Source organism: Dunckerocampus dactyliophorus, chromosome 5 (assembly GCF_027744805.1).
Source record: "Dunckerocampus dactyliophorus isolate RoL2022-P2 chromosome 5, RoL_Ddac_1.1, whole genome shotgun sequence".
NCBI classification, from domain to species: Eukaryota; Metazoa; Chordata; class Actinopteri; order Syngnathiformes; family Syngnathidae; genus Dunckerocampus; species Dunckerocampus dactyliophorus.
The window spans coordinates 15431527-15453130 of record NC_072823.1 but is presented as its reverse complement, the minus strand read 5'-3'; the positions used below and the strand labels follow the sequence as shown (position 1 = coordinate 15453130).

At 39.1% G+C, this 21604-nt stretch overlaps 3 protein-coding genes across 9 annotated transcripts; 1 reads left to right on the top strand and 2 right to left on the bottom strand.

Moving 5' to 3' along the window:
- Positions 1 to 172: 172 nt before the first annotated feature.
- idh3a (isocitrate dehydrogenase (NAD(+)) 3 catalytic subunit alpha) lies at positions 173 to 5605 on the bottom strand. 3 transcript variants are annotated; one of them, XM_054776876.1, is made up of 12 exons: positions 5496 to 5583; positions 5087 to 5152; positions 4754 to 4807; positions 4586 to 4669; positions 4402 to 4516; positions 2191 to 2276; positions 1955 to 2088; positions 1782 to 1884; positions 1636 to 1700; positions 1225 to 1309; positions 929 to 1081; positions 173 to 840 (listed from the first exon to the last, which is right to left on the bottom strand). In XM_054776876.1, exons 1-12 carry the CDS (start codon positions 5520 to 5522, stop codon positions 757 to 759), a joined length of 1056 nt encoding a protein of 351 aa, XP_054632851.1. In that variant the 5' UTR covers positions 5523 to 5583; the 3' UTR covers positions 173 to 756. The 3 variants fall into 3 exon arrangements, with proteins under 3 accessions (XP_054632851.1, XP_054632849.1, XP_054632850.1); XM_054776874.1 differs by having other exon boundaries at positions 175 to 840; positions 2191 to 2378; positions 5496 to 5582; XM_054776875.1 differs by lacking the exon at positions 5087 to 5152 and having other exon boundaries at positions 176 to 840; positions 2191 to 2378; positions 5496 to 5605.
- A 112-nt stretch (positions 5606 to 5717) lies between these two features.
- lrrc61 (leucine rich repeat containing 61) lies at positions 5718 to 10263 on the bottom strand. 2 transcript variants are annotated; one of them, XM_054776878.1, is made up of 9 exons: positions 9912 to 10263; positions 9036 to 9131; positions 8813 to 8959; positions 8035 to 8095; positions 7863 to 7948; positions 7729 to 7794; positions 7582 to 7650; positions 7368 to 7493; positions 5718 to 6795 (listed from the first exon to the last, which is right to left on the bottom strand). In XM_054776878.1, exons 1-9 carry the CDS (start codon positions 9937 to 9939, stop codon positions 6689 to 6691), a joined length of 786 nt encoding a protein of 261 aa, XP_054632853.1. In that variant the 5' UTR covers positions 9940 to 10263; the 3' UTR covers positions 5718 to 6688. The 2 variants fall into 2 exon arrangements, with proteins under 2 accessions (XP_054632853.1, XP_054632854.1); XM_054776879.1 differs by having other exon boundaries at positions 9036 to 9147; positions 9912 to 10261.
- On the top strand, positions 9443 to 18963 carry cib2 (calcium and integrin binding family member 2). Of its 4 annotated transcripts, none has more exons than XM_054776884.1 (7): positions 9443 to 9582; positions 11749 to 11997; positions 12880 to 12914; positions 15609 to 15720; positions 16215 to 16362; positions 16444 to 16639; positions 18066 to 18962. In XM_054776884.1, the coding sequence occupies exons 2-7, from the start codon at positions 11947 to 11949 to the stop codon at positions 18085 to 18087; spliced, it is 564 nt and encodes a 187-aa protein (XP_054632859.1). In that variant the 5' UTR covers positions 9443 to 9582; positions 11749 to 11946; the 3' UTR covers positions 18088 to 18962. The 4 variants fall into 4 exon arrangements, with proteins under 4 accessions (XP_054632859.1, XP_054632857.1, XP_054632858.1 ...); XM_054776882.1 differs by lacking the exon at positions 9443 to 9582 and adding an exon at positions 9676 to 9762; XM_054776883.1 differs by lacking the exon at positions 9443 to 9582 and adding an exon at positions 10080 to 10191.
- Positions 18964 to 21604: the final 2641 nt, after the last annotated feature.

Sequence of the window (21604 nt, the reverse complement as noted above, 5' to 3'; positions counted from 1 at the left end):
GATAGTAGTAGATAAGTAGATAACTTTCAACCCCCTTACTGACACTCCTGACTAAAATATGAGCTCAGACTGTGTTGCTTTTTTAGGAAGACTTCATGCAGGTATGTTGGAATCTTTGTGACGTCCTGATGACATAAGACGCTGAAAGTAAGCAGTCTACAGTACAGAACAGAAGACGGAATAGAACACATTTCTACCTCAATATACTCTTTATTCTTGTGGAGATATTGTACATGGAATTGGTGTATGACCAAAAGGCGAAAGGAAATAAAAAATATTCCCCCCAAACCTAAACCTGGTGTTGTGCTATTAATTATTAATAGCACTTACATTACACAATACGATGTCAAGTCATTTTTGATGTCATGGTAGTATTTATGTTCTAATTGGGTACATTCAAAGCTGCTAGTATCATAATAAGTGTGTTTCTTGACCATGTAAATGTGACATTAAAACTCTGATTGCAGTGTTAACTGAACTAAAGTTTTATAATACATAATAATAATACTATAATAAGTTTTTCCATACAGATAGAGTACGACCAATATTATCATACAAATGGTCAGCAAGTGGAATACATTACATTGCATAAAAAGTAACAGTTGGTTTAAAGAGAACTCTTAAGTGCAAATAAAAAGCAGACATTCAGGATCACAAATCCTAAAACCGGTTTAAATATGGTTTTTTTTTGGTCATTAATATGCAGATACATGTGATCGAAAAAAAGAAAGACAAACTCTAAACAAATAGGCCCTTCTACTCAATATCTCGCACTCGTTGACAAATTGCTTCTGTGAATTCTGAGCACTTTGAAGATCCTCCGAGGTCTCCGGTCAAAACCTTGAACAAAGACAAAGACATTACAAATCAGATGTGCATGTCTAGAAAAAACCTCCAACCTCAAACCTCAATGGAATATGATGATTACTTTTTTGTCTCGAATGGTGTCAAAGCAGGCCGTTTCGATCCTCGTTGCATGGTCGTGCAGGCCCATGTGGCGAAGCATCATGACAGCACTGAGCAGCAAGGCGGTGGGGTTAGCCAAGTCTTTTCCTGCTATATCTGGGGCCGTTCCATGAACCTGAGAGAAAAAAAGCATCCAGAAATAATCATCAGCTTGTTTTAAATTGCTATAAAATCACATTTTGTAAGTCACAGTATAGACTAAAATTGACAGCAGTAGTGAAATAATAGTGTGTCTGACATATGTGAGAAAGGACATACAGACTCAAAAATGGCAACACCATCCACACCAATGTTTCCACTGGGGGTCACTCCAAGTCCTCCAATAAGTCCAGCACAAAGATCACTGAAGGAAAACACATACAGTATATTGATGGACACATTTATCACTTCATATAAAATGAAGACCGTTTCTTTAAAAACTTTTCTCAGTCCAAACGCTAAAAATATTGTACTTTTCCTGCAAGATCAACTTTAGATCATAGGCAAAAAAGCACTTTCAATCAGCATTATGTTTGTTTTTTTTAATGCAGTACTTATTTTACATTAAGCCTAATGTCTCATCAATGACACATTTGCAACTTGTTCTTTTTCTTCAAACTACATTTGATGATTACACAAAAATAATGGCAAATGCAGCAGTTTTAAATCAAGTTAAAAACATTTACTCACCTCAGGATGTCTCCATACAAATTTGGCATCACCAGAATATCAAACTGTGTAGGATCCTGCACCATCTGTAAAAACAACATATAAACCATGGCTGTGGCTGGTTGTTTTCACTACACTAACATAGTAGCACATTTTTAGGGTCTTACATTGAGGCACACAGTATCCAAGTACATCTCAGTGAATTTAATATCTTTGTGCTTTTCAGCAGCCTCTCTGCATTTTCGAAGGAAGAGCCCATCTGACATGCGCCTGAAAGATAACACTCACTTGATTAGCGCAAATGAAATACTTGAAAGATATTTGTACCGAGTGCCCCTACATAATGTTGGCCTTATGAACAGCAGTTACACTGGTCCTCTTATTGTTTCTGGCATATTCAAATGCATACTCTGCAATGCGTTGGCTGGCCCGCTCTGTAATGAGCTTAATACTCTGTACGACTCCATCGACAATCTGTAAATATGCACACAAGCAACAATGAATACAATGAGGTGAAATTTGAGCTCAACATTGCATGAAGTGATTTTACAAACAAAGTGAATAAAAGGCATTTACCACATGTTCAATCCCACTGTATTCTCCCTCTGTGTTCTCCCTTATGGTAACTAGGTTCACATCCGTGTAGGGCGTCTTGTAGCCCTCTATAGAAACACAAGGGCGCACATTGGCGTAGAGGTCAAAGGTTTTCCTCAGCAGGAGGTTCATGGAGGGATGACCTGCAGCGATTGGCGTCTTCAAAGGACCTGTTGATGAAGTGGTCATTCTGCATTTTATATATATATATCCATCTATTTTCTATGCCGCTTATCCTCACGAGGGTCGCGGGGGTATGCTGGAGCCTATCCCAGCTGACTTCGGTCGAGAGGCGGGGTACACCCTGGACTGGTCGCCAGCCAATCGCAGGGCACATACAGTATAGACAAACAACCATTCACACTCACATTCATACCTATGGACAATTTAGCGTCACCAATTAACCTAACATGCATGTTTTTGGAATGTGGGAGGGTACGCACGCACGGGGGAGAACATGCAAACTCCACACAGAGATGCCCACCGGAGATTCGAACCCATTACTGTGTGCGCACCTGAGTGGTTAGCATGTTGGCCACACAGTCAGGAGATAGGGAAGACCTGGGTTGCTAAAATTGAATTGTATTGTATGACATTTTTGGGTAATAGGTTATTGATAGCTTCATGCATTATTTTAGCTGTTTGAAATTTACTAAATCAGCGAATTTTAATATTTGTGATTTTAGAAATAAGGGATTTGTATGTTCTTTATAAGCAGCATTATGGATTATCCTCACTGATCTTTTTTGCTGTACATTTAGCAGGTAAAGATCGCTTTTATAGTTATTACCCCATATCTCCACACAATAAGTTAGATATGGTAATACCAGAGAGCAGTAAAGAGTATGGAGTGATTTTTGATCATTTTTCATCTATAATGATCCCCAGACATTTATTTTCGTTCACCCTTTCAATGTCCACTCTGTCTATTTCTATTTGTATTTGTATTGTGTCCTTTCTGCTATTACCAAAGAGCATTATTTTATTTTTACTTAAGTTCAAGGATAATCTGTTTTTAACAAACCATCTTTTTAGTATGGCCGTTTCATCCGTGACTTTTTTAATTAGCTCTTGTGTGTTTTCCCCAGAACAAAAGGCAATAGTATCATCTGCAAATAATACCAACTTCTTCAAGTCTTTCGTCACTTTACATATGTCATTTATATACAAGTTCAACAGTTTTGGTCCCAGTATTGACCCTTGGGGTACTCCACATGTAATATTTAAACTTGCAGATGTGTATTCTCCCAACTTTACATATTGCTTCCTGTTAGCTAGGTAGCTTTTTACCCAATTCAAAACAAATTATCTGATTGCGTACCTTTCTAATTTTGTAGTTACGATGTTGTGATTAATTGTATCGAAGGCTTTTGTGAGATCCATAAATACTGCAGCTGCACACTTTCTGTGGTCTACAGCGTTGGTAATTTCCTCCGTAATTTCAATCAGTGTTATGGAGGTTGAAATGTTCTACAGTATATCAATATTGACTATCCGCTAGTAATTCATTCTTATTAATAAATTTGTCCAACTTATTGAATACCTTCTCAATAATTTTAGAAAATTGTGGTAATAAGGAAACTGGTCGGTAATTTGTAAATGGATGTTTATCTCCATTTTTTTTAAACTGGAACTACTTTAGCTGTCTTCATTTTGTTAGGAAATTATTGTAAGTTACTGACGTATGTCAGCGGTTCTATGATCTCATTGATAACCCTTTTTATTGTTTCCATTTCAATTCCATTACAATCAGTTGATGTTTTAGCTTTACAGTTATTAACAATATCTGTAATTTTCTTTTTTGTTACATCAGTGAGAAACATGGAATTAGGATTCCTGTCTATGGTTTTATTTCTTTCCTCCATTGTCCAGCATTTTAGAATTTCTTCCTCCAATTTTGGTCCAGTATTTACAAAGCAGTAGTTAAACTTTTCAACTACCTCATTCATATCATCACTATTGGTGTTTCCAACCATAAAATAATGAGGGTAGTCCGCTTTCGTAGTGCTGTTCAGTTATGACAAAGCCAAAATGAATCAATTCTTTATTCTTACTTTGAGAGACTAAACACAGTCTGGGGTGAGTGGGAAAACTCCACAAAATATGATCCAGAAAATCTTTTTTGGGGAGGGGAGGCTTACTATGCCACACTTTGAAAAATCCTGGTCTGAAGTAATCACAATGTTATGTTACCTTTAAGGCCCATTTTGTTCCTGTCCATTGATTCTTTCGCATCTGGAGGAATCACCCACTTCCCTCCAGGCCCTTTGATGGCTGTAACATTTCTTTCCTCCCATTGAATAGGTGCCTATAATGAAACATAACAATAACTGTAAGTTAAGTTAAAATGATTATTATCTGTTTTTGCAATACAAACTTTTGCTTCTTCAAATATCTTCATGACAGCGGTGGAGATCTCTGGTCCAATTCCATCACCAGGGATCAAAGTAACTGTGTGCATCTGTAAGCGAGAACAAAATTAATCCCAATATTAAAAAAAAAAAAACACACACACACACACACATCTCACACGGAAGAAACATACCCCACTTGAGAACCTTCTGGTGTCTTTCTTCAAGGCTGCTGCCACCCTTGGCACCTATGAGGCAAATTAACAACAACAAAATAAAAATTTTATATCTGAGTTATGTGTAATACTAGACTTGCATTCCATTGTGTTGTATACTATCAAAACACACAAAACGGTTATTTTTCTCATGGAAGGTGTCCTTTTCAATAAAACATGGCCGACACGCCTACCTACAGTATGTACTGTTGTTGGCATTACTAGCAATGGGAAACTAATACTGTAGCGCTCTCTTTCCTCCAAACATAAAGAGTAATGCACTGTTTTAAAACACAACTAAGCTTAACTTACTTCCTTTGCCTTGATTTTATCCTGGCCATTGCTCGATAAACTCCACTTTCTTAGTAGATTAACAATCTGTAGGTGAGGAACATTTCATGGACAGTTGTAGCCTGGCATGGTAGTCAACTTGAGCAATTAGCTGTCATATTATACTTTGGCTATATTGCAATTATTTTAAAAAAATACATAACGCTATTGCAATAGTTTAGAACATAAACAAGGTTCGGGTTGCTATAGTAACCTGCTCTACTGCAAGGGCGTGCCTAGCAAAAAAAAAAGTGGCTAGGTAGTAGTTACCTTTCCCAAGGAATTTGACAGCGTGACAACAAACTAATCAGCAGTGATGTGTAATTTACAATTAAAGGTTGTGCATATTAGATAACAATATATGAAGGGCTAGGCATTTTTCTGTACTTACCGCTGACCTCCACGCATTCCCCGCCATTCTTAGCTAGCCACCAAGGTCGATTTAGCCGCAGCAGCAATAAGTAGTCAAGTCAACCATAAACACCAAGAGGATATCCGTTCTAACTTAGTTTTCGAAATAAAGTGCTTTGACAAAGCCACAAGTTAAATAGCAATATTTCGCTATTTTGTTGATTTGATATTTTAACTGAATGTTAAATAAATACAATTTCAATTTTATTGCAGTTATTTTTCTTGAAAACAGTGGCTTTAGTCTAGAAGCGGAAAAGTATGTATATTTTGAAAACCCTCCAACTTCCGATGTGATTTCGCACTATAAGGGAGCGAAATCTGGTGCATTTAACACATCTATTCTTAACATCTATTCTTAACCGCGGTTGTGATTAACAGAATAATTTATGAATGATGGCCAAATCGACATACACAGTGGCGGAACCACAAATACAAGAAGGAAAATCAACCACCAGATAATAGCAAAATTATTAGCAGTATAAATCTGTGTTTTTATGTGATATTATACACTGTACTGTTTCACAAAAACGCTATTGCATACAAATCAGAGCCAGCACTACTAAACTTTTCATAGTAAAATCTAAATGCACAATAATGAACTGTGCCCTTCAAAAATGACAAGCGCCAGAAGGTGGCACCAAAAGCTAGCAAATATTTTTTTTCCCCTGATTTAGCCAGAACATTAGAAGTGAGACAAAAATGACGACTGTACGTTATGATGGTCCAGGATTCTGTGACAATATTATAAAACACTGCCCACTTTTACACATGTTCTTTGTATAGACAATAAACTTTATGGTATAAAACAAGTATAAACATGAACATTCAATCATATTCTCGCAAAAAAGGGTAATTTTACATAGAAAGCATACAGCAATGGGATGCTCCCAAAATGATCCAGCAGAATGGAAAAGCTCTTACTTTAAATATTTAGACATTTTTAGCAGCATATGTCTCTGCAAAAATGCAGGCTACAACATGGCACAATATGCACAGTGTGCAAGTAAAGACATCTTGGATCCATACGGAGGTTTGCATGTATCACCCCAAAAACCAACGCACAGGATGCATTAAAATGATTAGAAAAATGCCATAGAGAGCATGTATGTCTAGCAAAGTCTTTTGCTTAACGTAGTCATCTGGAAAACAATCTCCTGTCTAGTCACTGTGCATTCAGATGGCATACTGCTTTGGCTGCTTCTTTAGGCTCATTGATCTTTCGGTCTGGGAAATGACATGAGTTGCTCTGTTGTTTAAGAGTCTGCATTCATGAAGAACATCTGGAGGAGAGATAGACAACATAAACTCACACTGTACACTAGGGCTGCACAAAACAGTCACAATCTCATGCGATGTCATTTCTAAATGACAAAATTGATTTTTTTACTTAACTTATTCAACAACAGCTCATGGAAGGAGCGATCACATGCATTAATTGACTTATCTTTCTTTTCTGTATTAAGTGCATGAATGTACTGTCAAGTGAGCGAATTTTCAGTATTTCTATTCATTTCTATTAAGAAAGTCCACCCGTCAACTGTCGGGACCTGCTGTGAAGAATCTAAAAAAAAAAACATTGGAAGTTTCTTAAAAGATAATGAAGAGTCTAATAAAAAAAGATAACACTTCAAAACACTGTGAAAATGTAAACACATGGCCGTGAATATGGTGTATTCGTGCGCATGAAAAAAATAACATCAGAGAATCGCAATCTCAATTTTAAGCCAGAAAATCATGCTTCTAATTTTTTTTGCAGAAGCGTGCAGCCTAACTGTACACCGCATGCAACATCCGCTTGTGTGTACAGTCGCTACTACACACAATTATAGATGCTAAAACAGAAAAGTCTTACCATTAAACTGTTTGTAGGCTTCTTCTACAATAGCGTTGTTCGATCTTTTTATTTCCCAGTAAGTATCCTCCACCCATGGCTTGCAATCGTGGTGTTCAACAAGTTGACCATTCTTGTACTGACCAGCTTAACATTACAAATAGAAAGAAACAAGAAACATCAGCTTTAACAAACAACTTCACCCACTGTTGGTTTTGCTGGCTACGACTCATACCTTTAATGGTGTCATCAATGTCTTTGCATAGCTGGTACAAGTCACTCCCACGGCCAACGACTCTCTCCCCTAACATTTAAAAGTACAAACATGTAAGACTTAAACAGCTGGTGTTATACAAACAGTACATCTATAGGAAGTGCTTACCATCGAGCACCTTGATGTTGGGGAACATCTCGAGAACTGTGGTTCTATACAGCGCGTTCCTGCACACTAAAAAAAAAAAGAGATCATCTCAGCTCACATACAATTTTTTAATTTGCTCACTGATTTGAATTCACCTGGATTAGAATAATTATAAGTGTTGTCGTTGAGACGAATATTTTCGAGCTTTCTCAAAGACTGAAGGCAGAGAAGGTTCTCGATGCTGTTCAAGAGCAACATTCAAGTCATTTTACATGATAAAAAATAGAGCATAGAAGTGTATTTTAATCATGACCACAGTGTCATCACCTGGAGATGACGTTGCCCGCCAGGTTTAAATTCTGTAAGTTTTCACAACTGTGAAGCGGCTCTGGGAACACATAAGCATGAACAGTCATCTTAAAACACAGTAGAACCTCTAAGAAAATACAACACAAGGGCCAGACCATGGTCCACCTCCAATGGGTTTGGATTTGAAAACATAATTGCCTTCCATCTTTTTTCTATGCCGCTTATCCTCATTAAAGTCGCGGGGGTATGCTGGAGCCTATCCCAGCTTGCTTTGGGCAAGAGGCGGGGTACACCCTGGACTGGTCGCCAGCCAATCGCAGATAACGGTAATTTAATTAACTAAATTCCAGACTGCCATGTATTAATGTAACTCTCACCTTTTCAGCGCAAAAGTTAAGTAAGTTTTGGTTAAATATGTTAAACTAGGCTGTTGAACCATTTTAATTGGATTAATATTAGTTTGATAACAAATGACAGAGCAAGAAAAGCAGCTTGGAAGTTGCTGGCTGGTGAGTTAGTGGCTAAGACTAGACCTCATTGTCTCCTCTGTCTTGTCTATTCTTACACCCCTTGTTCAGCCTGGTCCATTCTTTGGAATATGTGTTGCAAAAATTCCACAAAACGTCAAAGAAAAAGCAAAACACACGCAGAGTTAATCCTTCAGTGCTGGCTGAACTGAGCTCCTGTGGGACATCATAAGTCTCACAAGATTTGACGAAGTCTCACACAACATGTGAGGTCACGCATTTTGAGGGACACAAGTCTGAGGAAATCTTAATCACTCCTGAATACGTACCTAAATTGGAAATCCTGTTTGAGGACAAATTGAGGACAGAAAGCAGATGAAGTGATGACAGAGGAGCTAAACTGACAATACTATTCCCTGAGAGGTCCAGTCTCTCCAAATTCATACACTCCCCTATACATCCAAGATCATGTATTCCTGTTGAGACATTTAAGAAGTCATTAACAACAAGAAAAACATTCCATTACATTGGTAGAACATAAATTGACCTTACCAAGACCTCTGAATTTGAGAAACAGTATGGACTCCAAATCAAACTCCCCCGTGTGCGATTTAAGCAGTCCAGCAGTTATCTTGTCGACCTCTGCCTCTGAGAGAAGCAAATACTGTGTACTGTATGAGACTGCAGCATGGCTATACATACACATACACATGCACATTTATCTGTGAGTCAGCACTGCAGGATAAGAATGCTGCAAGCATGGAGTGTCCGCTCAATTTAAGGGGAAGGAGTGGATAATTCATGCAGTCCTCTCGAAAATAGGGCATTTGTACCAATTCAGTGTGCAGAAATATGTAATCCGAGTAGGTTTACAGGAAATGATGCTGTATTGTTCTGCGTGGTGTGTTGTATTTGAATGAATGAATAATGAAGGTAATATTAGAAACAGTCTATGCACACGCATGGCTGTTTAATGATGCTGTCGTTACATACTCACAAATCACTAATATTTGTGAAATGTATAAATATTAATATAAACTAAAATGTGGTTAAATACTACAATAACTTGGTGTGTCATGCGATGAAGCTCACAAACAAGGTATTCAAAGTAATGTTTACATGTTTATCGAACGAAACGTTTAGCATAGCTTAATGACTAGCTGTCATTAAATGCTAGCATATTTAAGCTAGTGCGGCGTAATTGCGAGGGAACAGCTGCGTGCCTTGGAGAGTCTGATTCATCCGGAACAAAGTGGGAGGGTTATTTAATAAAATCATGGTAATTGCTCCTCTGAGGAGAACACGCACAGAAATGTTATGTAACAAAACGCAGCATAAGGAGCCTCGGCTGCTGCTACTACTAGACACTAATGCGCTAGCAAACGGCTAGCATGGCGGTGTAGGTGGCAACAAGCGATTACAACTTACCTTGTTCTTTATCTCTCTTTATGTCCATTCTGTCTAAGAATGCTACTCGTCTTGATAGAAAATAGGCGAGTTAAGTGAGCCAAAGTGTAGAAAAGATTAGTAATTTGGCAGGGGAGCGTGGGATTGGCATGTACGTGTCCTGCTCTGTAGTTAAGGATTTAGTGCTACCGGCTGTAGTGGACGCAGGTGGATGGGACGGACTTGCGTGCTGTTGCCGGCCGTTGGGAGAGCATCTTAACCCGGGTTGGGTGTCACTGCAGCGAGGCGAGGGGATCCGCTGGTAAATGTTGATGTAGCAAAGCGGAGCGATGTCTCAAAATGTTAGATGTGTGCAACAGGTTCACTATAAGGTTCACTAAAACAAGGGCATAGAACTTGTATTTTGTCTCGTCTCAGGGTCTCTAATTGGCGCCACAAAAAAAAAATTGGCAGCTGTGGCTGTAGACAACTTCCTGATGTAGTTTTCTACAAGATGGCAGTAGCTGCATTTGAAGTTAGCATCCAGTGGCTATATTGTTGTTCATTGTTTGCAATGAACTCATCAGCGGTATTACTGCTGTTACAACATTGGTTCTGTTGCTTCTATGTTGTGAAATATACTTGCTAATAAATTACCATGTAGGCAGAGAGCGCTACAGTTCTCTTTCCATTTTCTCATGCAAGTTAAAAAATGTAGTTGTTGTTGGTATCATTAATTAATTAAAGTATCGTCTTAACCATCAGAAAGTGTAAAAACAAGTTATCTACTGCTAATAAGACATAATACAGATATTTGGACAAAATAATCGATGTTTTTTTTTTACATTTGAAACGTTTTTTTAAGGTTCGCTAAAATACTATATAAACTAAATGTATCTTTATTTAGTCGAGGGTCGACTATAAGCCATTCCAGAATGCTGGTCAACGTTCGTTGTTCATATTTCGAAAAAATTCTTAACATTGGAAATAGTGAAAATATAATGAATCTGTTTCAGGGTCAAACTGTCACCATGACACAACTTTTTTTAATAGTCTAGGCAATTTTTGAGTAATATTTTAGTTTAAAACGACGTTTAAAAAGAAGTTACCAATTTTACGTGTTGTTAAATGTAGTGCATGTAATTAAAAAAAAAACAAAAAACAATTGTAGCCATATTTTTGTTTACTTACTGTAACCGAAATGTTTTAAGGTTGAATTGCATTAACTGAAATCCATCCATCCACTTCTCCTCATTAGGGTCGCGGGGGCATGCTGGAGCCTATCCCAACTGGCTTCGGGCGACAGGCGGGGTACACTCTGGACTGGTCGCCAGCCAATCGCAGTGCCTTAACTTTCAGTGGCATATATTTCCCAGGAGTCTTGAATGCAGCATAATCCCAATATTGTTAATCAATACATTTTTAGAGTGACAAAAATATTCTAAGTAAACAAACTTTAACAATTAATATTGTAGTTTTTTGTATGCTTTATTATATCTCTTATTTTATCTTGAGTATTTTTACTTACAAATTTTGCTAGTGTTGTTTGCAGATCCATTCATCAAGTGAACACAAAATAAATAAAATTACTAGAATTTTTTTTTTTAGCAGTGAGTAATTGCTTCAGGAAAACCAGCAGTATCAGGGGCACTCATAAATCCACATTGTAGCCTGTAATGAAGACAGGTCTAACCAGCGAATCATAAGTCACCATCATTTCTTTATTTATTTTTCTGACATCCTATTGGCTTGTCTGGACTCCCATGAGCAGCATAGCTGATGCAGAAGCAGCCTGCAGACCTTGTCATTTACACTGGCTTCCATACACGGCGGACTGATCTTTTGCTCTTTATTTCTTTCTCACCTTTTTCTTTTGTAGTGCAGCTTCTACATTTGGCAGCCATGGCACACATGCCCTCCATGGACAGTGATACTTCATGAGGGACATTGCAGCATTGTGGACTCACCCTGCGACACAGACTGAGTGACTTCACGGCCCCTAAATGTATTTTATTCAGCACAGGCTGTGGACCCTCTGTGTTCTGTATGCATACACGCAACAAATGACTTGATAAACATGGGAAACAAGCAGACTATTTTTACAGATGAACAACTTGATGCCTACCAAGTGAGTGTACACTTCTTTTTTGATTGTGCTGTGCTTATGACAATTCCAAATGTTTGTAGGTTAATGTTGCAGTGCCATTTTCTTAGACCTGGAGATGAACCTTTATATTTAACAAATAAAATGGAAACGCAATCTATCATTTTTAGTCTTAGTGGTCATTACCCACTCAGGCATGCTATCATCTTGATAGAAGGTTTTGATTTGCTTAACATGAAGGTGATGCCTCTTAAAAGTCCAGATTAGACCACCACACTCACAGAGAAAAACATCTTTAATGGTATAACATGTGCTTCTTAATAATTGATGCCAAGCCAGTGTGATATGCTGTGAAATTCTACTCTCTGGAGACAGTTTGGTCCTCAAGAGCTTCTCTGGTTACTCCTGCTATTGTTTAAAAGCCCTCAGTAGAATACTGTTGCTTCAAAACTCATGGGCCATATAAAGAATTATTCTTTCTTTTGTATAATAAAATATAGTAAAATGTGTTAATTTTTTAAAATTATATATATTTACTTTAATATTTTTTATTTATTACTTATTTATTAAAATGGTATTCCCTCCCTCCTTAATTTACACCATTTCCAGAACTGGCTGCAGCCCTGCCTCTGCCACTCACAGCTCAGACAACAAGCATACAAGGGAAATTGAGGCGCCACTAATAGGCCTGTTATAGAATGTTACACAATGTGTGGGCCCCACACATACACGTGTTCATGTAGACTGCCACAGAAAAACACCAGATCACATTTCCCCTCCTAAACTGCAACGTCATTTATGAGAAGCCTGACACCTTGATTTCCTCTTCTTGCAGGCCTTCAGGGCATCATCGTACTGGTACTTTGGTACACCCTAACAGCTTGTTCTGTCTTATTTGCATTGCAGGACTGTACTTTTTTCACCCGTAAAGAAATCTTGCGGTAAGTCGACTTTTATCCGTTTTTAACATATTGGTGCATTGCTCACAAATTTGCAGTGTTAGCTCCAGTGAAGATCCAGAAGGTTCTGTCTTGTTGCATAACAGGATGTCAGTCTGTCTTACCTTTTGCCTGCAGTGCGTAGATATACTGTAGAAATGGCTATTCGGTAGCTAAGACAGGTAGCGTCATTTTTTTTATGGCAGCCATAAATAACAAAGTTGCATTTTGCGCAAATAAAATTGACTGATGATGCTCATGAGTCAGCTTTTTTTTTAAAGTGGTACTTTACAATATTGTAGTTCAGAATGAAAGTGATGTGACTCCATGCCAGCATATGGTCATACAAGGGGAATTCCTCCGTTGACTGAGCAACATTTATGGTTCTATCAAGTCATATTGTAATAAATTGTAAAAAAGAGGAATGGCAGGTACGCTTGTCAAAAAGCTGAAGCAGCTTTGTGTTGAAAATAGTTACTTTCCTTTTTTAGATTTTCCTCAGATATTTCCTGTACTAGTCGTAGCCTCGAGGCAGCTCTATCTCTGTGATATTGAACTGACTTTCATTCCAAGGCCAGCATTGGACTGGGGACAATCAGCTGAGGTTGTAATGGGGTCTCGCACTTTATGACCTTCATAAAACACTCCTTGTTTCTGCCTACACAGTCACAGCACAGGCATGTTACACTAAAGATACAGGTTATCGCTGATTGTTACAAGGTCACCGCACCTCAGCCCTTTGGCCTTTTGCGATAACCCAGGGGTGTCCAAACTTTTTCCACCAATGGCCCCACACAGGAAATTTAAGAATGCAGTGGGCCACTTTGATTCATTTTGTATGTGAAGGATTAAACCAATTAAATGTAGGACAATAAATGCTAAGCTACACTATATGAACAGACCGACATCATATCAGGTCTGTGTCACAGGTGACAAAGCAAATTAATGTAATATCTAATAGTATACAGTAGTGTGAAAAAGTGTGTCACTCTTAAATGTTTCAGATCATCAAACAAATTTAAATATTAGTCAGTGACAACACAACTGCAGTTTTTAAATGAAACTTTTTATTAATAAGGGAGAAAAAAATCCAAACCTTCATGGCCCTGTGTGAGAAAGTGCCTGCTAAACCCCAAAATAACTGGTTGGGCCACACTTAGCAGCAACAAGCGTTTGCCATAACTTGCAATGAGTCTCTTAGAGCATTGGGGAGGAATTTTGGCTCACTCATCTTTGCAGAATTGTTGTAATTCAGCCACATTAGAGGGTTTTCAAGCATGTACCGCCTTTTTAAAGTCATGCCACAGCATCTCAATAGGATTCAGGTCAGGACTTTGACTAGGCCACTCCAAAGTCTTCATTTTGTTTTTCTTCAGCCATTCAGTTTCGGATCATTGTCCTGCTGCAGACCCCAGAAGTTGGTTTCAGCTTGAGGTCACCAACAGATGGCCGGACATTCTCCTTCAGGATTTTTTGGTAGACAACAGAATTCATGGTTCCATTTATCACAGCAAGTCCTTCAGGTCCTGATACAGCAAAACAAACCCAGATCATTGCACTACCACCACCATATTTACTGTGTTGACTGTGAATTTCTCTTGGAGATAAATAAAGTATCTATCTACTGTTGGTATGATGTTCTTTTTCTGAAATGTGGCGTTACTTTTACACCAGATGTAATGGGACACACACCTTCCAAAAGATCGTGGGGATCATCAAGATGTTTTGAGCCTTAATGTTCTCTTTGTTCGTCAGTGGTTTTCGGCTTTGAACTTTGCCATGCAGGCCGTTTTTGCCCAGCGTCTTCCTTAGGGCAGAGTCATGAACACTGACCTTAACTGATGCAAGTGAGGTCTGCAGTTCTTTGGATGTTGTTGTGGGGTGTTTTGTGACCTCTTGGATGAGTCGTCACTGCGCTGGTAATTTTGGTTGTCCGGCCACTCCTGTGAAGGTTCACCACGGTTCCATGTTTTGGCCATTTGTGGATAATGGCTCTCACTGTGGTTCGCTGGAGTCCCAAAGCTTTAGAAATGGCTTTGGCTCAATTAGTTAAATTATGTTTTAACCGGGGGGCAATCACTTTTTCACACAGGGCCATCACTGTGTGGAGTTTGTTTTCTCCGGGTTTCCTCCCACATTCCAAAAAAACATGCATGTTAGGTTAATTGGTGACTTGAAATTGTCCAAAGGTATGAATGTGTGTGTGAATGGTTGTTTGTCCATTGTTTGTCTATATGTGCCCCGTCTCTCGCTCAAAGTCAGCTGGGATAGGTTCCAGCACACCCCTGCGACCCTAATGAGGATGGATGGAAGTGTAAAAACAAGTTAACCAACTTATGACATGCTATAAATGCTTGCACTGAGCAGCTTGGACAGAGATGTGTGCCCTGAACGACTGCCTGTGTGACTAATTTGCATAGAAACTAAGTCGACTTGGTGCTGCATTTCTTAACTGAGAGGGCATGCATAGGCGGGGCAGTCAGTGAGGGCCTGTTGTAAAGGGTGAAATGCGAGGCGGTCCGGTTTTGCCTCTGTACCTCTGCTTTATTACTGTTATGCATTTATTTTTGCCATATTTGTTCTGAACAGCCAAAACAGAGAGACCGCTGCTGGCAATTGCATTGATGTAAGAGTGAAAAAGAGTTTTGTGTATTTGAAATGTATATTAGATCATAATGGAAATCTGCTTTTCCCTAGGTTGCATGGTAGATACCATGAATTGGCTCCTCATCTTGTACCAATGGATTACACCAATGAGCCTGATTGTAAATTACCTTTAGCCTTGATAGTCAACATGCCAGAGTTAAAGGTAAAAAATATATTTTTGAAATGGTATCTAGATCTTGTCTTTTGTTATATTTTGAAAATTCTCACCCCTTTTAATAACATTATTATAAATAAATCTGGACACTCTGGGCCAAATGTGTCCCTGGCTGCCCACGTAAACCGTCAACTAATCGATACTTAATGCTTTTCTGAGGGCAGGATTGATTTTTAATCATCATCCTTGCACATCTGAGTGTATGACTAACTACATTTTGTGATCTCATGGAACTTAATGTGCCATGAAATGTTCCATTCTAGCCGAGATACCTCCTATTTTTAAGTGACATCCATTTTGGAAAGAGCACTAATGGCATATTGCATAACATTACAGCCTCATACTGATTTGTGCACAAAGAGTATGACACAGATGTGTGATTGGTCTAAAGGGGGTGAACTGCAGGCATGTCTTTGCTTGTCACTGCAGTGAAATGAAATTGCATTAATTCTCATAAATGTTGTTATTACCTTCCTCTAAAGGAAAATCCATTCCGTAACAGGATTGTTGAGTCTTTCTCAGAGGATGGGATGGGGAATCTCAGCTTCAATGAATTTGTGGATATGTTCTCAGTCCTCAGTGAAATGGCTCCACGGGAACTGAAGGCCATTTATGCCTTCAAAATATACGGTAAACACATATTTCTGTTTGTGCGTTCAGTATTACGGTATACAGTAAATGAACACATGCTCTTTCACCTGTTGCCTGCAGATTTCAATGTGGATAATTACCTTTGCAAAGAGGACCTGGAAAAAACTCTGAACAAGCTGACAAAGGAAGAGTTGACTCCAGAAGAGGTGCAGCTGGTGTGCGAGAAGACCATCGAAGAGGCCGATTTAGATGGAGACAATAAACTCTCCTTTGCTGATTTTGAAAATATGATATCAAGGGCTCCTGACTTCTTAAGGTAATCCACTTTACCAATAATATTACACCCCATGCCCCTAAACCCTATTGAATATGGAAACACCTACAAGTGATTCTGATGCAGACGTTTTGTGCATTACGCCGGCATTTTAACTTATGACCAGCAGTATGGGACTTTTTTTTTGATACACACATCTGAGCCTTTCCTCAGCATCCTTAGCAAACATAAACAGGATACATTGTTTCACATGCCTCTTTACAGCCAATCAACTAGAGACGATATTGAAAGAGTCGTTCAAAACTCTGAGACTCATGGGTACTTGTTTTAACTCATTCACTTACTCAACGCTGCTACCACGAGCTAAATTTAAAAAGGAGACCAGGTAACTTGTCAAGGTGTGATTAAATGCGGGACAAGTCGGGCAAGGCGGTGTGCGAGTTTACACGCATGTGCTCTGTGACGGGTTATTCAAGTGAATCGAGTGCCTGATCCACAACTTGTTGCGCATGTGTGACTTGCTGTGCTTGCCCTCCGTGACGGGTGACTCGGGTGAATTGAGTACCCACTTTAATTCAGTGAGTAACTCATAAAAACTCGAATCATTAACAGGAATCGCGTTTACTATCACTACTGTACAATCAACGCACAACATTGTACGGAAACACTAAACATAAACAACAGTGGACAACGAGTGCATTGGGGCGGGGGTGCAAAAAGAGCGTTAAGGAAGGAGTATTAACAGATTAAGTCTAAAAATATTTATGATACAGGATATTGATACATGATGATTAAGAAGATGGTTATATATAATATTTGGGGCTGTTCTGTCAGCTTTTTTTCAACAGTCCTACTTAAAGGTAAAACTGCATAATAAGCTATACTATATATAGCCTATGGTAATGCTTTACTATAGCAGATGGTCCTGAGCAATGTCAGATGTAGCATCTATGATATTTTTCCTCAATACGATAACTTAAAGGGTTTGGTGTGATAATTTGTCATTTCCCATCTGGCAACGCTGTGTGACATAGTAACCAGACATTGGTACATGCTGTGGAACACAGCGCAGGTCACAGGTCGTTAAGGAAATGGCGACTTGACTTCATGTGTTACATGCATTACTTCATATGCTATACACTGTAGTAAAGCAATACATTTTGTAGTCAACATTAACTGTGAACACCCATGATAGAAAGAGTGTTACTATATGTGCCTGGAAGGTGAGTCTCTTCACCTTAAGACTAAACACAGCTGACTTCGAAGAGTACATTTTTCTATTTTGTTATTGTGAACTTATTGTTGTCTTAGCAATATTGTACTGAGCAGCCAGGTCAGAGGTTCAAGATACATGATGACATTTCTCTTCATCATTGGTACCCTACTGTGTTGGCATCACAAAAAAGCCAAAGAAAAGATTGTTTATGTGCTGCTTGATTGAAGACCTCCCATGTTGTGTTTTCAACAGTACCTTCCACATACGAATCTGAGAGGGCTCCACAGTGAAGCTGAGCACAGTGCCTGTCAAATCATCCCGTGTGTCCTCTCCAGCTTTGTTTCCCTGCTGTCCTCACCTCTGTGACGTCTGCCCAGATAGGAGTGCAAAACAGTGGATGGATGTGGAGTTCTCAGGATGCTGGATGTCTTCGCAGATGAACCCATGTGACCACCACCAATGAAAGGGCTCGGCCTGGGTTGGTCTGTTCAATGAGTTCAATCAGTTCCTTGCAGAGGAAACAAAAAAAGACTGGCAAGAGCCCGACTATGAATTTGGGCTTTATGGCACATCTAATAATGCATAAAAAGTAATCTACCTATATTGCACATGTCATAGCCCCACTTCCAGTCTTCCTAGATATTCTATCTAGTGAATGACTGTTCAGCATTAGCGTTAAGGGCGTCAATGAGCTATATGCACTATTTGTACTTGCATGGTAAACCTCTTGCTCTTTTGCAGCGTATTGCTTATTTGATGTTATGGTTAATATGCTCGTGGAACTGTAACATAATGACAATCATATTTTAATTTTCTCCAGCTACGTGAAGGGCTAGCTTCCATATTCTGCCTTGGCCATTACCATGAGGTGTTTGTGACAGTCCTCTTTTGAATAGACATTTTTCAAGTTTGCATTATTTGGAATAAATGTCTTCTCTGTGTTGTGGCTGCCTTATTTTTGTGTCGATACACGAAAAGCTAATATTCCCAGTGTTTGTGACCATGGTAACGTTTCTAATCAGCACTCCTCAACCTGTCCAGCCATGATGAAGGAGGCGTGTGCACAATAAAGATGAGGAGGGATGGAGCCTATGTGCTTTCTTCATCATATAAGCACAATATATGGTGATTAAAAAGCAGCTGCCTCAGCATTCATATGCATGATTACATCCACTGAACTGGAAAGCATACCCCCACCCGGTCTTCTGTCTGTGCAAAGATTTGCAGTGAGCACATTTGAGCATGATAGCTCCATGTCGGCTGTTCCATGCAGTCTGCAAGATATTCCTGCCCTGCATCTGCTACTGAGATATATGGGTCTTCTGCAGAATTGCTGTGGTTGTAGGATAAAAGCTGACCTGAATAATTGGTGCTGAGTGTGGCAAATAAAGGTCAGTTACGGTGTAGAAAGTGGGACACTATAGTGGCGGTGTGCAGTACACAGTATAATGCAAGATAAAGCGTTCTTTTAGAAGGTCCAAATATGATACAAGATTACTGCTTATTCACACTTTAGCAAAAGTGAAGTTTTAGACGTTAAATTAATTTGGTAAAATATTGCCCTGCTTGCAACACTAAATAAAACACACGATTGAGATCCACTACCAGAACTGTATGCAAAATGCTGCCATTATAAATACAGTCAAACCTGTCTTAGCTGCCACCTTTATAGAACGGCCACCTGCCTATAGCAGCCACTGAAAAATCCCCCCCAGCAAATTTACATGTTATAGACCCTGTGTATAGCAGTCACCTGTCTAACGCAGCCAGCGGCCACCCATTTTGTCTCCCTTGGTCAATATCTGACTGCATATAGCAGCCAAATTACCAACTCAAGTAGAAGCTTCATGCACGAAAAAGTTTCGTTTTTCAATCAATGAAGCCGTCGTGTGTAGACTTTAATTACTGAGTCCTAGCTCAGTCACAATCATTCACAAGATCCACACAAACTGCCAGTTGTTCCACATAAAAAAGCCGTCTTCTTTTGAGCTTGCTATTTCCTGGTCAAACATGTCACTTTAAGAGCATTTGCACCAAAACATTACCGCAAAGTAGGCTGGGAACAGGACGTGCTCCCAGCGACGCTACAATAAAAAAAAACATACGCTAGCATGCATGCGGCAGCGGGAGCAAAACTGAGTTCGGTTATACTTACTTGAAGTATTTTAGAATGTACTCACGTTATTTTTCATCAATTCTCATCCACAAATCCATCAAAGTCCTCATCTTCTGTATTCGACACAAACAAAGCCGTCTTCTTTTCCGTTCGCTACTAGTCTGTTAACTTGTCAGTGTTATTCAGCTCCGAAGCAAAGAAGGAAACTTCTCCTGTTTCTTCTGCCAACTTTATTTATTGAACGCAGCCACCAGACAGCAGCTCAGAACACACACACATCTCTCAGCATCGTCTCTCCTTCCTGCTTGCCCACAAGGCAAAGGTTAAACAAGCCCCACTACATAGCTGTCCAGCCAATGCCTGTAAGAAATGACACCGTTTATTTCCTGGTGTGCACTGGTCAATACTGTAATGCCGCTTGTTGTGGGGAAGGAGAGACTCACGTCGCTGATGCACTTTAATGGCTTTATTAACAGCGGAGAACACTGCAGGACTTTACATCCACGCCAACAGAAACACACTTCCCAACTCTCTCGAAACTCACAGCTAGCACTGAGCTTAGCTCTCCTGCTCGGGACGCCCACCGTCACTTCCCGTCACTTCCTGATGAACTAAAGCTGTAATGACAACTCTGCCGTATAAAAAGTAAAATATTAAAAACAAGCGTAAGACATTACTAGCACAGCTTTGTTCTGTGGGTCGTGGATATATTCTATCAGTTATTATTAAGCCTCTAGCTTCCTTTTAGTAAGTAAAAACCTTGGCTATGATTGCACTACATTGTCATGTAGACCTACAAAGTACACTTGGAAGAACAAGAGGTGAATAAATGTATTGCAACTGATGTGAAACTGATGAGAGGTAGGATTAAATAAGCTTTGCTTCTTCCTACTCCTTTTTGGACATGCAAAATTGTGAATTGTACTATGTAATGTGCTACTGTTTGACTCATATGCATGTTCAGGATGAATTAAAACCATGAACCATGATAATAACAAGCCTAGTAGTGCTGTACAACTTTTATCCGCAGTCCGCAGTGCCCTCTACTGGTCAACATTATTTTTTTTTTTCCTTTTTTTTCCCCTCTACTGGTCAACATTCAAACTGAACGCCAACCTGTCTATAGAGGCCACCTGTCTATAGCGGCCACTCTTGCAGACTCCCTCTAGTGGCCGCTATAGACAAGTTTGACTTAATACTGTTTTGATCGAGACAGTATTATAAATAAGGTGACCAAAATGCAGTATGATGCAGTGCAGTTCTACACCACTGCAAACTACAACCACAAGAATAAACATATGGTTAAACTAATGACTGCTTATTAAAACTGAGCATTATGACCTATGCAAAGGCAGAATTTTTTATGCACTTCTTGTATTGGATCTCAGTAGATTGTGCACGTGGTTGGTTGGTGTATTTTCTTCTATTTTCTTTATTAACTTCCTATAATAACCGAGAGATACAGATCTGGATAGATATAACTAGATAGTGATGCAATGTTGACACAGCATTTATTACATAAGTCCATGCATTTGAATACAATACAGTATGTTCAAGCTATATTGCAGCAAAAACAAAAAGCAAGAAAGTAAAAAAATGCAAAAGTAGCTGTACAAATGCAGAATATTAGATTAAAAAACTGCTTGTTATAGTATGAAAGATTAGAGTAGTAGAT